An 18,017-nucleotide genomic window follows, 5' to 3' on the forward strand; every position below is an offset into this window, starting at 1 on the left:
TTGTCTGGTATTACTAGTCCTGTATTACCGATAAGGCCTGAGGCTGAGAAAAAACTGCTTGCCTATCTGGTTTCTAGATAGTTCTCCTCTTTAGCATGTCTGAAATGTCCTGTTTTGTTTTTTTGTAGAAAGTATGTGTGCTTGCTGGTGTAATTACTACAAAGTGTGGGACAAACGTTGGTTGAACCAACTGTATCTTCTAATCTCTGCTATGTCAAGGGCAAGGAGGTAACTGTTACTCAGGATCCCAGTACTGTTCCAGCGCCATTGGGAAGTATTGCAGCACAGTAGCTCCAAAATGGCTGCAGCTGAGCCCAGTGGGTATCTTGGTTGTATGGAAACCTCATTACATGACAGGCGTTCTTGGTTGAAGGTTCAGAGTTGAGCTGTGATATTGACTGCAGGTTTTCAGGCTGAACACACTTCACAGTTCTCTGGAGATCTCTGTAGTATCTCTGAATAGCAGTAGCATCCATCTGCTTGTTTTTCTAACTGTTCCCTTCCTGTATGTTCCACTTCTTGTATGCTCCATTTTCTGGTAGCTCTGAATGTGGTATACTTGGTTACTACTTATAAAATCTCTTCACAGCCCCTTTCATGGGATTGTAGCAGTAGCCATTAGCTGATTACTTAGCCTCATAGTGAGAGTCTTTAAGACAGGCCTAGGGTATTTTTTCAAGGCTTGTGCTTTAAAGGAGTATAAACCTCCATTGATAGCATGCCATAAAGATGGGTATCTTTGTTCATCTGCCTGCTGAAGAAAGCAGATAGAAAATTTTGCTTCTGGTCTTTAAGGCTTTAATATAGAAAAATGGAGCCTGTGCAGTAGGGGGTTGTTAACATGAGTAGTGAGTGAAAGAATTAGCCGAAACCTCAGAAGCTTTTTTTTCTGTCTCGCTTATGCTCTGTTTGTAATTACAATGTCTCTTAAGAAGACTGCTGACAAGACCTAACGTAAGAGATTCTATTCCTGGTTTGGTATATTTTAAGATCATCAAAATACCCCCAAAATGTTACCTATCTCTAATAGGATTTAGCCAACTGTTGGTGTAAAAGGTACAAATGCAACCAAGATAAGACATTTTATGAGACTTGAAATAAGAAAGTAAAATAGCATTATTTTTAGAATATAGGTGCACTTTTGTGATTTTCATTATGAGGGACAATTAGTATGAGTGAGGGGGAATAGAGAACTCAGAAGTCATATTGATGTCCGTCTGTCCAAGTTGGAAACTGAGACTGAATCCATACGGCCATTTCATAGATTGCTTACAGTTTCACAAGACATTTGTACTGCTTCCCTCTGAATTGGTAATGGAAAGCTCAATATAGCTCCTGATGCCTTTCAGTTTTTCTCTGTGGAGACTGGCTAAGGTGTTGCTGACATCACAACATAACTGTTGTTGATTTTTCTATTATAACTGAGGCTTCAGCAAGTGCCTTAACTAACTGCTTCTGCAGCTACATGCCAAATGTCTGAATAAGCAGCAGTGCATGTGTTTATGAACTAAGCTCTTGTTCAAAGGAGGCCTCCGGAGTTTTGGATTACAGACACTATGGAAGTAATACCTTTAACAACTTTATATAATGAAGATAGATGTCAGAATAATGCAGGTATATTAGTTTCTTGCATATCTAATTCAGTATGGATAAACCTCACGTTTATTTAGAGGATTATAAGTAGGCAATTTTTTCTCCAGAGTATGGTAGATTTCATTGTTGCTGAAAAAATATATCTAATATTACTAATAATAAGGCTAATATGACTTCTCCATGAGTGTGCTTTATTGCTTTATGCCTGTGTATACAGATTCTGTTCTTTGGAAAGTGTTGAAATTCTGGTGACTTAATGTTAATATATTTATGTCCAAATGGGTCAGAATATTTTTTAAAATGTCCTTTCCCACCACCTTCCCCACCCCTGGATGAAAAAAGGAACAGTATGTGAACCACAGCAAATGATTCAGTTGATTTATGTCTTGTTTTAGCATTCTCAAAGGACTCTGATTTAGCTGCTATTGAGTTTTTTCTGACAAATCAAATTCCTTCTTCACATGCTGTTGTGTGTGCTTTGTAAAAATTGTGTTTGCTGGGCATTATTGTCACTGTTGTGATTGTTCCACAAAGTCGGTCTTCCTTGGAATACTAGGATTATTGATTTCCTTAAAATAGACTATGCAATTGTCACTATTTGGCTAGTAGAATATTGTTTGCACTAGCAGAAGCAAGTTTAAAGCCATTTATTGTGGAAGAAGGAAGCGACCGAAAAGTGTTAGTGCTGTAAACATTAAAATTCTGCACTGGTATCCTATAAAGGTCTAAAGGATGTGATTACTGATCTACAGAAACTTTGGAACTATCATGATCTTGTCCAATTGTAAAACACTTCCATTGTATTCAATTATAATTAGTGTTCAGCATAATATAATTCATGTAGACCTAAACCCATCATGATTCTTTGTGCATAAATGGTCTTCAATCCTGTACATGCAGGAAAGTAAGTTCCATTGAGTTCAGCACAGCTTAATTCCAAGTAGGCATCCATAGCGTTATGCTATAAGACAACCCTCTGTTTTTGCTCAACTGATATAGATTCAGTAACTGATGGCTAGGAATTGATTAATGGCTTTAAGTTATACCAAGAGAATTTTTTAAATTGTTGCTTAGATTTTTTTAAAATGCATGAGTGCTTTGCCCCATTGGAGAAATAAAAACTAATGTGAGATTCCAAAGCATCACCAAAATAAAGGAGAAGAAAATTGAACAATAAGCTTTGTTTGATGGAATTATTGCATGTAAAGAATGCTTCCATTTTTTTCACTGAAACCGATGTTTTGGTCAGTCATACAAGTAACTAATATAGTTAAATGTTGACACGTACACTGGGACAGTGCATTTTTATCTAATAAGCTGCAAAAAATTTTGGAACCGTTTTAGTCTCCTGAAGTATTTTCCATTTTTAAATAGCAAAGAAACAATTTGCTAATAGGCTGCCTCATTTGGTTTTCATTAATTTCTCCTCTTTCAATTTAATTTCTAAATCAAATGCTTTTTGGTCTGTGGGTAGTACATGACAGGTAGAAATCTGATACATATTAATGTCTCTTAGGCTGATTTTTAAGACATCAAATTGAAATCGACAGCAATGCCAATGAAATTTAATGTTCGTCCTCTGATACGTTATGTGGTTCAGGAATGGATGGTTGAAAGAGGTGGGGTGTTGGTGTAGTTAACACTGTTGGATTGGATGTGGGGAGAGTTGAGATTAAAATCTTTATTCAGCTATGAAACATCCTTGCTGACTCTGGCCCCATTGCTCAATCTAACCTTCATCACAGGCTTATTGGGAAGTTAAAATTGGACCTGGGGGATGTACAGGATATATGGTAAATGTCCAAATAGTTAGGATCCCATATGTAAGAACAAATGTAGCAGTTACTAAGTTTACCACCAAATTGCATTCATTGGTTTTTTGTTCCTGAAATGTTGGTAGTAATGACTAGCCCTTTACTTGATCATTTGAATAGTCCTGTTTAGTTGATAAGGTAAAATTTTTCTGTGAATTTGACACTTATTGGGAAATTATTTTGCTGTACATAGGTTGTATACTCAACAAAACAAATGGTGGAAGAAAAGGTTGTTCCCACTTTACCTTATGAAGGTAGGTTTATTTATTTAAAAGATTTCTATCTGCCTTTTCTCTTGAACTAAGATGCTCAAGGCAGCTCATGTTATAATAAAACACTGGAAAAAAATACAATGCACATAAAGGGAAGTAGAATAAAAAAGGTTATTGGGGTACCTTCAGGAACTGGCACATGGTTTTTCTGAAGATGCGTGTACATCAGGGAGGTGTTGTCATAAATCTCAGTAAAAGCTGGGAATAACTAGTAATTCCCTTGAAAAAGCATGTTACTCCTTAACTATTCAAGCATTTTAGGCTAGTTTTCACACCTCCACCTCCCCCTGATATATGGCTTTGCAAATTTCAAAAGTGTGTCACTCATGGGGAAGTACCAAAGGGTTTGGATGGGGAGATTTACAGATGAATGAACTTCCCATTGAATCTTTTGTAGATGTACAGAGGCAGCATAGTATGCTGCTGATAAATACAACTGCAGAGCAAGACATAAAGCTAAACCTTTAGCTTAGATCAGTGGTTCTCACACATTTAGCACTGGTTGGCAACCTTCAGTCTCGAAAGACTATGGTATAAGCCTACAGCACCCAGTATTCCCAGGCAGTCTCCCACATTTTAGTATGATAATCTGTCAGGTTGCACCGGAAGTGACGTAATCAAGCAGGAACATTTGTAACAATCCTAGGCTGCAATCCTACCCACACTTACTCAGGAGTAAGTACCATTTACTGTCATTGTTAAAAGAATATACATAGTAGCTTATTAAATGTAAGATCTGTAATGTTTCCCCGTCATATACCATGGTAGCATCAAGTCTAACATTAAAAATAGAATATTGAAATGAATGGGGACCCACCTGAAATTGGTTCGCAACCCATCTAGTGGGTTCCGATCCACAATTTGAGAAACTCTGACTTCGATATTTAAAACGGAAATATCATTTGGGAAAGTTTGGACAATACTCTAATTGGCTCCTACCAGTAACCTGAGGGGAGGAGCAAGGGTGCACATGTCTTCTTCTCTAGGTGCACTGGCAACAAATTACGGACGTGAGAGCTTGTCCAAGCCATTCCTTGGCAAATAGATTAAATAAAAGTAGAATTTAATACACATGTTGCAGAGCAGTTTGTCCAAACCAACCCCTGTGCAATTAGTTGATGTCAGGATGACACACTGGGAGAAATGTGCACACCCATTTTCCTCTCTCATTTTGGTTAGGACAGGCTAGTAGATATATCTGAACTAGCCCTTTGATGGTTTTCCAGTAGTTTTAGGATTTTCAGTATGACCCAACTATGGCATTTGTTGGGTACACTCTTGGGGACCTCAACTGATTGAATTTCCTCTGGACATGGTTTCAGGTGCCCAGATACTGTTCACGTGTTTTCAGAAAAGAAGCAGTCATGTCTGTCTCTGCTACAATATGTGAAGCTGTCCTTGTATATAAACTTTAAAAACATGGTTTTGTGGGCCATATTGGAGGCTCTATATGCTGTTGTGCTAAATACACTGTAAGAATTGAAGGTAAAATATTATGAAATTGCAATGCTGGTTCTGTTTTGAATAAGTTAAGGTGGTAAGGCAATATTTGACTTAGTGCCCAATCCTATCCAATTTTCCAGTGTCAGTGCTACTATGCCTATGGGGTATGCACTGCTTCCTTTGTTTGGGAGGCAGTCACAGAGGCCTCGTCAAGGTATGTGAATTTTTCTTCCCTTACCTTGTGGCTGCACCGCTGCTGGAAAATTGGATAGGATTGGGCCCTTATTTTTCTACCCATATCATAAAACAAATTTAGGGTCCAATCCTATCCAACTTTCCAACACCAATGCAGCCATAATGCAGTCCCAAATTAAGGGAACAAATATGTTCCCTTAACTTAAGGAGGCCTCTGTGATTGGCCCTCGAGCACAGGATGCATGCCCCGTTGGTACAGCTGCATCAGTACTGGAGAGTCGGGTAGGATTAGGCCCTTAGAAATGCCACCATTATTGAAATGTGTAGCTTGGCAATTGTGAGTTCAGGCAGATGTAGCATATCTCTTTGCCCTGTTAACTGTGCCTGAAATGCATGTTAAAGGACATCTTAACTTCCTTGTCTTTGACCTCACACTCACTGATGTTTCCTATTAAGTCTTAATGTTTGAAGGTTTTGAACAAACTCATCTTGCAGGCAGTTATAGGTCTCTCTTTCTGTTTAACTTGTTGTCAAGTTCTAATGAAGTTGTGTTTTCAGAGACTCTGTTCAAAATACCAGTTCTTGATGTACTGTCAATCAGGTAATTTGAGGAAATAAGACAATGTGGAACAACAACGTGAAAGCCAATGAAAATTTTTAAAACTTATGTTGAAATAAATTAATCCAATGGTTCTCAAACTTCCCGGGAGATTTACTTCCCAGGTAAGTCTTTATGGGGGCAGGGGCAGCAAAGCGACCCCCAGGATCACTCCCCTGTGGGGGAGGGGGGCTATTTTTCAACAAACCATATCTGTTCCCAGGGTCCAGGGGGTGTGGGGGAGCCCCACACCCCCTGCTTGCAGAGCTCTCTATGGCTTTTAAACAGTGAGAGTTCCAAGCATGATGAAACCGGAAATTCCACTTCCGGTTTAATTGGAAGAGATTAATTGGTATTTTGGAAGAGTTGTAAACAATTTCATCTAAGCTTTGCAGCTAATTTGGGAATAAACTGGTATTAATAGTACTTAAAGATCTATTGATCAAAGTGCAAGAAAAACCAAAATATTTTTTCCTATTAAAAGAACTGCCTTTATGCTTGCTTTAGACCAGCGGTTCTCAAACCTTTAGCACTGGGACCCACTTTTTAGAATGAGAACCTGACAGGACCCACCGGAATTGATGTCATGACCGGAAGTGACGTAATTAAGCAGGAAAATCCTAGGCTTCAATCCTACCCACACTTACCCAGTAGTAAGTCCCATTTACTATGATTGTTAAAAGCTGCATCATGTGGTGGGGGAGCAGACATGGAGGCCTCCTCTAGGTAAGGGAACATTTGTTCCCTTGCCTTGGGACTGTATTGTGGCTGCATCAGTGCTGGAAAGTTGGATAGGATTAGGTCTTCTGATATTAAAAATAAAATATTGAAATGAATAGGGACCCACCTGAAAACGGCTTGCAAGCCACTTAGTGGGTCTTGACCCACAGTTTGAGAAACACTGCTTAGTCTTTAGGTGTTGATTCTCTACACACAAAATTGGAAATCTATCATTCATATATTGTTTCCTGCTGTGGATACACAAGCAAATGGTAGCAGTTACATTTTTGTATTAAACAATCCATCAGCTCTGTTTCTGACTGCTATGAGTGTGGAAGAGTGAAATAACCCAGAGTAATAACAGCCTCACCAAGTTCATCATGTTTCACAACAAGTCACCTTGTGGAAAAATTACAGGGTCACTTGAGTTTGACTGCAAAGTCTTTGGAAGAAGGCTATTTGAATTCTTTACTCCTAAGGATCCTGCTTTGCAATGCAGTCAGTTCTCTCACCAGAAAGTATTTGAAAAAGGATCCTTTTTTTCTGTAAAAGGTGCCTTCTGATTGCTTAATAGGCCCCATATAAGTATATCCTTTAATGTGAGTGTGTGAGCATGCACTACAGGCAGGGCTGGTGCCAGGCTATTTTGCATCCTAGGCAAGGTTATCTGAAATAATATTTTTTGTAAGACTTTGTAATTATATTCCGTAGCATGGTTGTGGCATTTAATCTTAAAATAAATATAAATTGACAGTTGCATTTACTATATGGGTTAAGAAAGGTAATCTGTATAAAGCTGTGCTCCTCAAAAGGACAATACTGTACCCCTCTCAGGCCTGTTGAGGTCTGCACCCTCTGTGGCTGCCTAGTTGGCCTAATCCAAACACCAGCTCTGGCTACAGGTCAACCTTCAATATACGAGTATTTAGGTTGCAAAACTTTGCTTCTGTGCCATGTTTTCCTGTCTTGAGTGTAGAGTTGAAGTAAGAGTGAAGGAATTGCAAATTGGAAAACCGATTTTGATCATTCTGTGCCTTGAAGTCAGTGTGTCTGTAAGGGGGGGGGGGAGTGAGAGAGAAATACAGTATAGCAAAGTAGTGGTGCTTTACCCACAAGCAGAAGTTCAGGGATTCATTTGTCATCTGAGATTCTTCCATTTTCAACCAGAAAGTGCACAATGTTAATCTTCTAAAAGAGAGAAGAGCTTTCAATGGTCTTTGAGGACTCCGTGTGCCCGGACTGCTTTTTTTCTTTATGGCTAGGGGGCTTATTGAAGGAAGCTGCTGTGCCTTTTGGTCTAATGTGTCTAGACGCTCTTAATGTTGCCAATATAATATATTCTGCTTCTGATGCATTTTAGAAGAAGGATAACAATAGGGCAATATTTTCTTGGCATTATGACTCACAGATGCTTAAGCATCTTTGCAAGATAATTTCTTAAATGCCATGGTAAACTACAATTATCAAATTGAAAATAGTACAGCATTTGAGGCAGCGGATAGTGATTCACTCACTTCCGAGTTATGTGGAACTTATTTGCCAAAAAAAAATGCACAATTTAATTGCTTGCTATGGAGAGCAGAATTGATCATTTATTGTAGAAAAGGCATGCACAACCTGGGGGCTATGGGATGATTAAACACATGCACTCATCCTCTTCTGGTCTGAGTATTTGTGGCTCTTGATTATGCATTGATTTTGCAAGCATTTTGAGAGGCTAAAAGTTGATCATGATGAAACTAGGCAGGAAAAAATATTTGAGGAGCTGACTTATTTCAGGAAGACCTCTTACATTGTCGATCAAATTATCTAGAATTAAATGGCAGTATGAAAGATCTGAGGATCCAAATATTGTACTCTTTCAATCTGAGGAGCAGTGGCATTGCTGGAGAGTGCGGCCTGCACCGGGTGATGTGCACAGGGAAGGTGATGCGCACTGGGGAGGAGGTGACATCACATAATGACCAAAATTGCAGTTTGTAGGAATAATACCATCATGTTATATACCATTTGATGCGTAATTTGCAGCAAAATGCAATGAGAAAACTGAAGTGAAATAAATCTATCTTTTCAATCAGTGGGGCGGGGCAATAGTACATCATCATGCCCATCACATGGGTTGTTGCCCCGTCTACTACACGAGAGGAGGTCCATCATGGGGGTGACATGCTAACCTCCTGCATCGGGTGACACAAACCCTAGTGTCCACTGTTGAGGGGAACTTTCAATCCTGACTTTTTTATGTTGCTTGAGCTTTTTTTAGGCTGTGCCATTCTTTTTTAGACCTTTTTTTAGGCTGTGCCATTCTAAGCAAGTTTTACTTGTAAGTATTGTACTTTTAAAAAATCAGAGTACTTTGTATAGCTGCTACTAACTGTCCAGAAATAAAAATGGCTAGGATCAAATTTTGAGACTGTGATTCTAAATAATCTGGATTTATTCTGACCCATTTTTCCTTTTGTTTTGAAATCTTGTTTTGTTTTGAAATCTTTATCATAGTTGAAAGTTAATAATTCATGCATGTATTAGGAAGCCAGAATTGGCAACATACATACTTTCTCTATCAGAAACAAATTATTCCTTCATCTGTAGAACAGGTGTGTGTTTCTTACCTGTACATAATGCACTGCAGCAATCGTCTGTACCACTGCCACAGGATAGATATTTTTCCAGTATTTTAAATTAATAATTTTAATAGGTAGAACAACTGAGGAGATTGCTGTTTAAAATTAAGATCACAGAATCAATGTTTTGTTGCCTAATAGATGTTAAAAATTTGGGGGTATAGATCTGACTTTAACATCTGTTGAGTTACATTCTAGTTTCATGACTGTCTGGTATGTGTCTGTCGGGCAACTGGGAACACTTCTGGTTCCAATATGTTTCATTGCATTTGTAATGTCAGTAAGAAATGGTTGGTTAAAAGGACTGTTGCGTCCCTCACTAGCATAACATTTTCTAAAGTGGTTGAAGAACATGTTTCTACATACGGTTGGAAGAATATTGCTGCAACTTCCTTTTATGTGATAATGTTTTTCTTTATTTGATAGGTTATAGTTATGAGGATTCTGACTTCTTGAAACTTGAACTCAGCAGGCCCCAATTCATAAAATTACATTGGTGATGTTGAAGAGACTTGCTGCCCTCTGCTGGACAATGCGTTTCCTCTAATGCTCCTAGTATGGCTTCAGTAGCTGTTTGCAGTGTGTTTGCCCTGTTGCACCCCAAAATTAGTCTTTGACATTTCCAAATGGAAAGTCTTCTGCCTTTTAGTTAACAGCCATGTACTCTGATTGTACATGACACGTTTCATTTCTGTGTGTGTTTCAAGTCTTGCTGCAATCCAAGTGTACAAAGGATTAAAAATTCCCAGCTGTCCTGACCTAGCTGTAAGGCATACAGCTTCCTGCTGTGCATGCATGCAGTACAGGAAACTCCCACAAAGTGCCACATGTTTGACTGTCATATTGTTTTTAAGGGAACCATATAAATAAACTTTATAACCATAGTCAGATATTTAGGCTGGATCTACAGAAGCAACAGAATGAACTGTACCATTTCAGACTATAGACGGGGAATTGGTGTATGCAGGGACTATTTAACCTGAGAGGAGCATTTCAAAATGTGATCTCCCACCTGCTTTCTGAAGTGATACCACCAATGCTGCTATATTGTTTTGCTGCATCTCCAGGACAGGCTTACTGTGGAGAGAATGGGTGGAAATGGTAGTTCATCTTCCTGTTAATTTTATTCTTTTATTCTATCTGTACAGTGTGTGATAAGATGTTGTGGTATGTCTTTGTTTTTAATTCATCAAAGAGTACACAATGAAGATTGCAAGGATGAAAGCTCAAAAGTTGTTCTTGTAGGTTCTTCTGAAGCATATGGTAGTGCATTGAGCCAGGGCAAAAATGTTACCATCTTCCCTGTATTATGGGAAGAGCTTTTTTAAAAAGTTAGCTGGAAGGAAGACATTGGATTCATGCCCGGGAACTAGTGGCAGGCACTTTAAACCTGGTCACATAGTTTTATGCTAGTCTCAGTGCTGACCGAGTTAGCAGTTGCTAAAGAAAGCTTACTGAGATAACTTTGTTTAAACAGTGACCTGAAGCAAGAATCACTGACCCAAAAAGTGTTGAGCTCAAACGTACAATAGCAATGCACCTTTTGAGGTTCCATTTGTCATTGTTTCTTGGATTTAGGGAACAAGAGTTAAATCCCTATGAAGCTTCTTGCTTAGCTTTTGGCCAGTTACTGCCTGTAAACTTAATCCAGCTCACATGGTGGTTGTGCAGTTGAAAAACCACTTGAGTTCCGGAAGAGTTAGAGGCTGAGAGATTGCTTGTATGAGATACCTTCAGAAGCATACAACTATGTCTTCACTTTAGACAAGTTCATTTCTAAGTATGTGGACCCTTCATATTATCTTGGGCTTATTCTTGGGGGTTTGCATGTCTAATCAATCTGTTGCAAATTATCCAGAGAATGCATGACTATATATTTCACCAGTTAGTCAGAGTTCAGTACTTGTGCACACTCTTTGTATTATCTGCCCAGTGGATGTAAATAGAATACGACTTTCAGTGACAAACTATGCCAGATTCATTATAATTGATCTTGTACAGTTGCATTCCATTTTTTAAAGGGAAGACGTAAAGGCATTAAAAAAAATTGCAGCCAATATGCAACTACATCTTTCCTATCCAAGTTAAATTATTTCTCCTTGCCTAACATTTAGAATATAGGAGAGCCTTGCTTAGAGACAGTCCAATGAGCACCTGCCCACATAAGTGATGGCCACCGCTGGTCACTGTTCATCCCCCCCAACCTCCAAAGCTCTCCTTATAGAGGGGAGCCTCTACAAGGCTCCGACTGGCTGTTTCGACAAAAACACGTGACTTCCAGTTTCCTGGGAAGCTGGAAGTTGTGTGTTTTCACCTGAAAATGGCATTCTGAGCCTCTAGAGGTGAGGGAGCACAACTCCCCTCCACTTCGGAGGCTTTGCATAATGTCAAACCTTGCTTGGCAACGGGGGTGCCAGTCTGCATCCCTGTCATTAAGCCTCGCATGACTGTGTTGTGATACAGGATGATGGATAGCCACCTCAGAGAACATATGGTAAAGGACAGAAAATCCATCAAAGTTCATGATACGAGATCCCTTGATGTCCTTGGGGTATGATTGGGCGAGTCGGTGCTACTTTGCCTGTCATTCGGACCAGTTCAAGACCTCTTGATGCCTGAGGTAGCATGGCAAATGCTGCCTGCCTTTATGGATGAGGTGCCAGCCTCGGCTCCTCCTCTTCGCCAGTGTTCAAGCTCAGCACTCTTTTCTCCTCCACATTCCTCCTTCCCTCTGTCCCCTTCTTCCTTTTCCAGGAAGTGGGAGAAGGAGAAGCATTGGAAGCAAGCAGTACAGAGTTTCATGCCTTCTACAAATAAACAGCCTGAGGTGACCACTTCAGTTGGCCTCGTGGATCGACTGGCCCTGCCTGTTATGCATTGTTGGCTTTTAATTAAGTTCCCTTAGTATGATTTGTTAGTCCGTACCTGCTTCACTTATTTAATTAAAGTTTCACTTTTAAAAAAATTAAGCCCCTATGCCCCAGTTGTCAGCAACTTTATAATATCCAAACTAAAAAACTGAAGTGTGTGCTATTACTATGGGATATTGGTGAAAATGTTTCCAATCTTCTACATAGTTTATATAGGCTGCCACCATGGTGACTGGCCTCTTCACATTGCAGGCAGCCTTGTCACCACCAGGACATGGAAGAGTGATGTGATTCTTGCAATGTGTTTGAGTTGATAATGTGAGGTAGAAAACTCAGAGGGTGCCCACGGTGAGGGCTATGTGTCCAGCAGTGCTAAGCCCCCTTGTGAACAAGCTTATAGCAGACTAACCAAATAGATTCTTTGGGTACGCTATCTTGCGTGATAGTCATGCTCCTTCCCATCATAGGTTCTAGTATGATAAGCATGAACAAATCTCAGTAATTTCATTGGATCTGCAAACTAACATGGATTGAAATTAGTGATATGGGCAGCATCCAGAGTCCCTTGTACCATTAGAAGGCACTACCACTTGTGCAAGAGCAGTACTTCTGATTTCCACATTGCATTACTGGGTGCTCCTTTTTTTAGCAGGGGGAGAGTAACTGGCCCACCTCACCCCAGCACTGTCTTTTCTAGTGGCTGTCTGCTGGTATTCATTTGCATCTTTTTAGATTGTGAGCCCTTTTGGGACAGGGAACCATTTAGTTATTTGATTTTTCTCTGTAAACCGCTTTGTGAACTTTTAGTTGAAAAGCGGTATATAAATACTGTTAATAATAATAATAATAATAATAATAATAATAATAACAGTATTTATATACCGCTTTTCAACTAAAAGTTCACAAAGCGGTTTACAGAGAAAAATCAAATAACTAAATGGCTCCCTGTCCCAAAAGGGCTCTCAATCTAAAATGTTGTACAACTCTTCCTATAGTTTCTTTGATCAAAAGCGTTATATTTGTCCTCTCTTAACCTAAAAATTGGTCTTTTTAAACAAATACTTTGAGACCTATAAAAATAACATTTTAACAATTCCGATTTTCAGTACTTAGAAATATGGAGATAGCATGCAATTTTTCTTTTCAGTTCAGAATTGAAGCCTGAAACTTTGTGTAGGCCTATTTTAATCTCCCAAGCATGAATTCTCAATGTTCCCAGACTCTGAAGCAATATAAATGGAGAGGCTCAATTTTGAGGCTAACCAGTACGAACCATCTGTGTTGTGGGAACATAGGAAGTTGCCCTGTACTGTGTCAGACCATTGGTCCATCTAGCTCAGTATCATCAACACAGATGGGAACCAGCTCTCCATGGTTTCAGCTAAGGTACTTTCCCTGCTGTCCCTAGAGATCCCAGGGGTTTAACCCTGATACTTCCCACATGCAAAGCAGGTGCTCTACCACTGTTGTATAGACCCTTTCCAAACATGCAGCATGTACAGAGAGCATACAGATGGGCCCTTTTTATCTTTGGCTTTGACTCATCATGGGTTCCAAACCCGCAGTGGAGGTCTGTGACACTGCTCAAGCAGTAAAGCTAGCCTCAAACCCTGAGTGGAATCACCCTTGTATTCACCCTTGTACTAGTGCCTGTATCTGACTCTCTTGTTGGATAGTTTTACTTTTGAGTACTCCCATATTATTGTTCAAGATTATGTCTTTGGGTAGAAAAAGTCCTTAAAATACTCTGTATGAGAGAGTGTTTTTCTTTACCTTAGTTTTGTAGAGATGGCATTGGTTTGTAGTCAAATATTCTTCCATTGAGGACATTCTTTGGGTCGGGGGGGGGGGGAGAGGTAAGAAAAATCCATTTTTGCAGATCCTTGTTGTAAAGTCAGTTTCATTTAATTCTCAGTAAAATGTATGAGTTTGCAAAAGGAGCATTTTGCAATACAATGGTTACAGCGAATCAGAGTTGTTCCTTTAGCCTAGATTCCTGAATTCCAGCAGCTATAATGGCTGCTGAGATTCAGAAAACTAACTCCATAGCCATTTTGATGTAACTATTTTATCCCACTTGATTTTTTAAAAAATACATACTGTTAACCTTCAATTTTTAAATACTGTTAAGTACCATTTTCTACCAAATAAAAATTGCCTATGAAAAGTTGTGGAAATGCAGTGCCTAAGAGAAAAACAACTGAATGGTAAATGGGAGAGGGATTAGTTGGCATGTTAAATTTTCAAATTCTCATTAAAAAATTTTTTTTGTTTTAGTTCTCCTAAAAGGGATGGTCTTGTTGACGCCAGACACTATAATACAGTCCAGGAGTCTCCAATGGTGATAAGGACATGGGACTCCTGCCAGATTCCAGATGGTTCATTGCAACGGACATCGTGGTTGACGACTGTGAAAAGGAACCTTGGATTATTTTATTTTATTTTTGTGAGAAATCACAGTCGTGGCTCTACAGGATACATCAGGCAAGTAATGTGAAATGTCTATTGCTTATGTACTGCTTTTAGATAGAGGAAAAATCAAGCCTTCTACTCTTAAAGACTTACTGGTAAACAGATAGCACTTTATGTTTGCAGTTCCTACTATGCTGATGTGGCCAGTTCACTTCAGCTGGCATATGTATGCATAGGTCAATTATCATTTGGAATCATGTGGTGATGAACTGAGCTGTGCGATCACGTTTCATGATCTTCCACCATCAGTTTTCCCTACTGGCCCTAAATGTGGTTAGGTAGTGTGTTGGTACCACTGTTAACCGCAGTTAATGCTTGCTAGCATCGCTTATATTAGGATTTGAAGCCAAAATTTGAAGCTGACTAGCAAAAGCTTGGTTAAGAAGAAACCTGTGGTAGTGCTCAGAACTTTGGCACAGGGGTGCCAGTGCAACTTCCACATGTGAAACATCTGTTCACAGAAAGCACTTCTGATGATGGGAAGTTGCTACACCAAAGTTCTGGCAGTTGGCCCCTAGTTAGCATTAACTGTAGTTAATGTTGTTGCTTGTAGGATAAGCTGTTGGGGAAATTCTCTTCCAAGAGGGGAGGGGCTGGTGAAAGGGAGTGCATGATCTTCTGGTATTGCTCATGACAACTACAAGTAAGCGATTTGAGTATCTTGGCATCCTGATTGATTTGTGTACTGACTAGATAATTATCCCGCTGATTTGTTTGTATTTGCAATAAAATAATTCGAGTAGTTTGACCTGCAGTTATTCAGATGCCTTTGTCTTTTTTCCTCAGCACCTAGTTCTTTGATAAAAGTAATTCCTTGAACTACTTGATTATCTGGATCAAGTACAGAGTTCTGTTGGGGAGATTACACCAGAGTTTTAGTCAAGGAAGACAGTTCTTTCAACTAAGATTAATAACTCTTGTTTGGTTTTTCTATTCTTAGTTTCTGTTCTTACAAAGGTATTCGAATCTGTGCACATCTGTGCTGCAGGTGACCCAGTGAAGAAAAACATTGATGGAGAGGAGCCTTTTTAAGGCAGTTCTTTGAAGCTGTTCTTTTATTATATACAGTTTGAATATTATATACAGTTTGAATTGCAATAAAACATACTGTAGTTCTAATGACTTTTTTTATCTTCTTTTTCCTTTTAAGGCTCCATATTTCCTGTAGATTTTTAAAATAACCTTTTCTAATGAGGATGACTGATATTGTTACTGTAAAGGGGGAAAGTGATACAATGAAAGGTTCAGAAGCAGACGTAAAAGACACTACTGCACTGGAGCATTTCATAAAATCAGAAAACCATGAGCAAATTCAACCAGAGAAGGATGAAAAATGTACACACCTTAAAAATGATTTGCAGGTAAGAGATCCTATTCCCATCTTTTATCTTTGTGTATTTTTAGTATGGTATTTAATGCTACCTACGCATCTGCTAAGGCTTCTCTTTTTTCCTTAGCGTTAAGTGCCCCATAACTTGATCAACGTGTTTACAAAGAGAATACATCATACATGTATAGAGTTCTTAATGTTTATCCTCATCATGAATGTATTACATTTTGTGTATTTGGGTTAAGTTGAAATTCTTCCTCTATTGAAATCCTTATGTGTATGTGATCATTCTGTGTGATTTTGTTTTTAAATATGTATGTTCATTAACTTTTGCTGTTTAGATTTTTCTCAGTGAAGTTTTCCAGTATTTATAGTTTAACTGCAAAAAAGCAGTTGGATTTCATCAGTTTACACCATCTTTTAAAAACCAAAGGGAGAATTGTAGTAGTGGCCTAGTTGGGAATTAGACCCAGAGATGGTTTTGTACATCCATCAGTCTAAAAAGAACACCCCAATCGAAATTTGTGCTGGAACAGGAAGGCCGAGCTCCAGCAAGGTAGGTGCTTGCTGGAGTGCAACTTGAAGTATTTTCCCCCTTACCCTATGTCACACCCCTATGGGGCCACTCAGATCTGCACCAGCAAAATTGCTGATGCATATCCAAGCAACCCTGTGTAATGCCAGGCTGGTCAAAAGGGGGCTTAGGATTTGGCCTGTGGTGCCGCTGCTAATCCCACCCCCTTCCAGGCCTGATCTGTCCAATGTCCTGCCCTCCCTCTACCCAAAATGCTCCCACCCCACCCGCATTCTGCTCTTTCACCCCTCATGTTGACCAACCCAGACCAGTTCAAACTTAACCCCTCTGGCTCTGAAGCCAGTATCCGGGACCTGGCACAGACCTCTGCATCGGCCCAGCATGCTGCATAGTAGTAGCAAACACTCTATGCTTTATGGCACAAGGGACCTGCCCCAGTCCAGCACCAGCTCTGTATTGAGCTCTAAATGTTTTGAAGCTATCATTTGCCTTCTGGCATCTTAGTTCCTTTTGCTTTCTCAATCCCTACTTTTGCCCTCTTAATTTCCAGTGAAATCCTATGCATATTTATTTAAAACTAAGTCTTCCTGTCTCCAGTGGGCTTAGTTTCCAGAATATTTGCAGTTCTACTGTCTTAACTGCCCTGTTCTGTTATGTGCACAACTCCTCAATTTTTTTTAAAGCTCCTCTCACTTATGCTCACTTATCTCTGGCATTGTGTTTATTCATTGTCCTTTACTGCCAAATTCCTTTCTTCCCTTCATTTTTGACATTGTGCTTATGGGCAGATGTAAAAACAGGTAAGTATTGGGCTCCTTGAAGGAAGTTAAGGGGAGGGGAAGTGAGTGTCATATACCTTCTTTCCTTCCTGGCAATTTCTAGAGTCTTCTGCTATCTGCTGATTATCATCAGAGCCTTTAAGCAGGCACCATATTCCCCTTTCAAAATGACTTCCTATCTAGTGGTAAAAAAAATTCACATCTGCTCTTCAATTTGGGACTGAGATTATCTGCTTTCATAGTGGATTTAGTGCTGCAAGCTAAATCTTGCAATCTTGATCATTGTTGGACAACAAACAAGCCATCCCCTGATAAGTTGTTTTGCTAGAATTGAAAAGCATCTGGAGCACAGGGAGCAGGAAAGGGGGTAATCAACCAGAACAAGGTATTTATATACAACCTTTCTGGTCATCGGATTACTCCTCTGACTTTATTCAAGGCGGTTTACATAGGCAGGCGTTTCTAAATCCCTCAAGGGAGATTTTTACAATCATAGATGGTTCTCTCTTTCAAGAACCACCCAACATTTCAGATGCATCTTCCTGGTCTGAGCTCACTTCTGTTCTCCAGTGCCTCCCACGCAGGCTGACAAGCAGCTCCTTCATCTCTCACATGGAGGGCAGCCAAGACGCTTCTTCGCTCAGAGCAGATGGAATAACTTTGCTCAGCTTGCCAGCTGTTTCAAGGTCTCAGGGAGCTGCCGGTAGTGTCTCAAACTGGCAACCTTCTGATGTTATCTTTGGGCTAATGGAGGCTCTACCCTCTAGACCAG

General features: G+C 39.6%; 1 protein-coding gene across 8 annotated transcripts in view; it reads left to right on the plus strand.

Annotated features, from left to right (window-relative positions):
- Positions 1–14,524: 14,524 nt before the first annotated feature.
- The window catches only part of R3HDM1 (R3H domain containing 1), a 65,506-nt gene continuing 62,013 nt past the window's right edge, over positions 14,525–18,017 (plus strand). For all 8 annotated transcript variants that reach the window (XM_066611902.1, XM_066611905.1, XM_066611907.1 and 5 more), the window contains exons 1-2: positions 14,525–14,613; positions 15,752–15,962. In XM_066611902.1, coding sequence (XP_066467999.1) covers positions 15,792–15,962 — 171 coding nt within the window. In that variant the 5' untranslated portion in view covers positions 14,525–14,613; positions 15,752–15,791. The remainder of the gene's footprint in view (positions 14,614–15,751; positions 15,963–18,017) is intronic.

This window comes from Tiliqua scincoides, chromosome 1 (assembly GCF_035046505.1).
Source record: "Tiliqua scincoides isolate rTilSci1 chromosome 1, rTilSci1.hap2, whole genome shotgun sequence".
Classification (NCBI taxonomy): Eukaryota; Metazoa; Chordata; class Lepidosauria; order Squamata; family Scincidae; genus Tiliqua; species Tiliqua scincoides.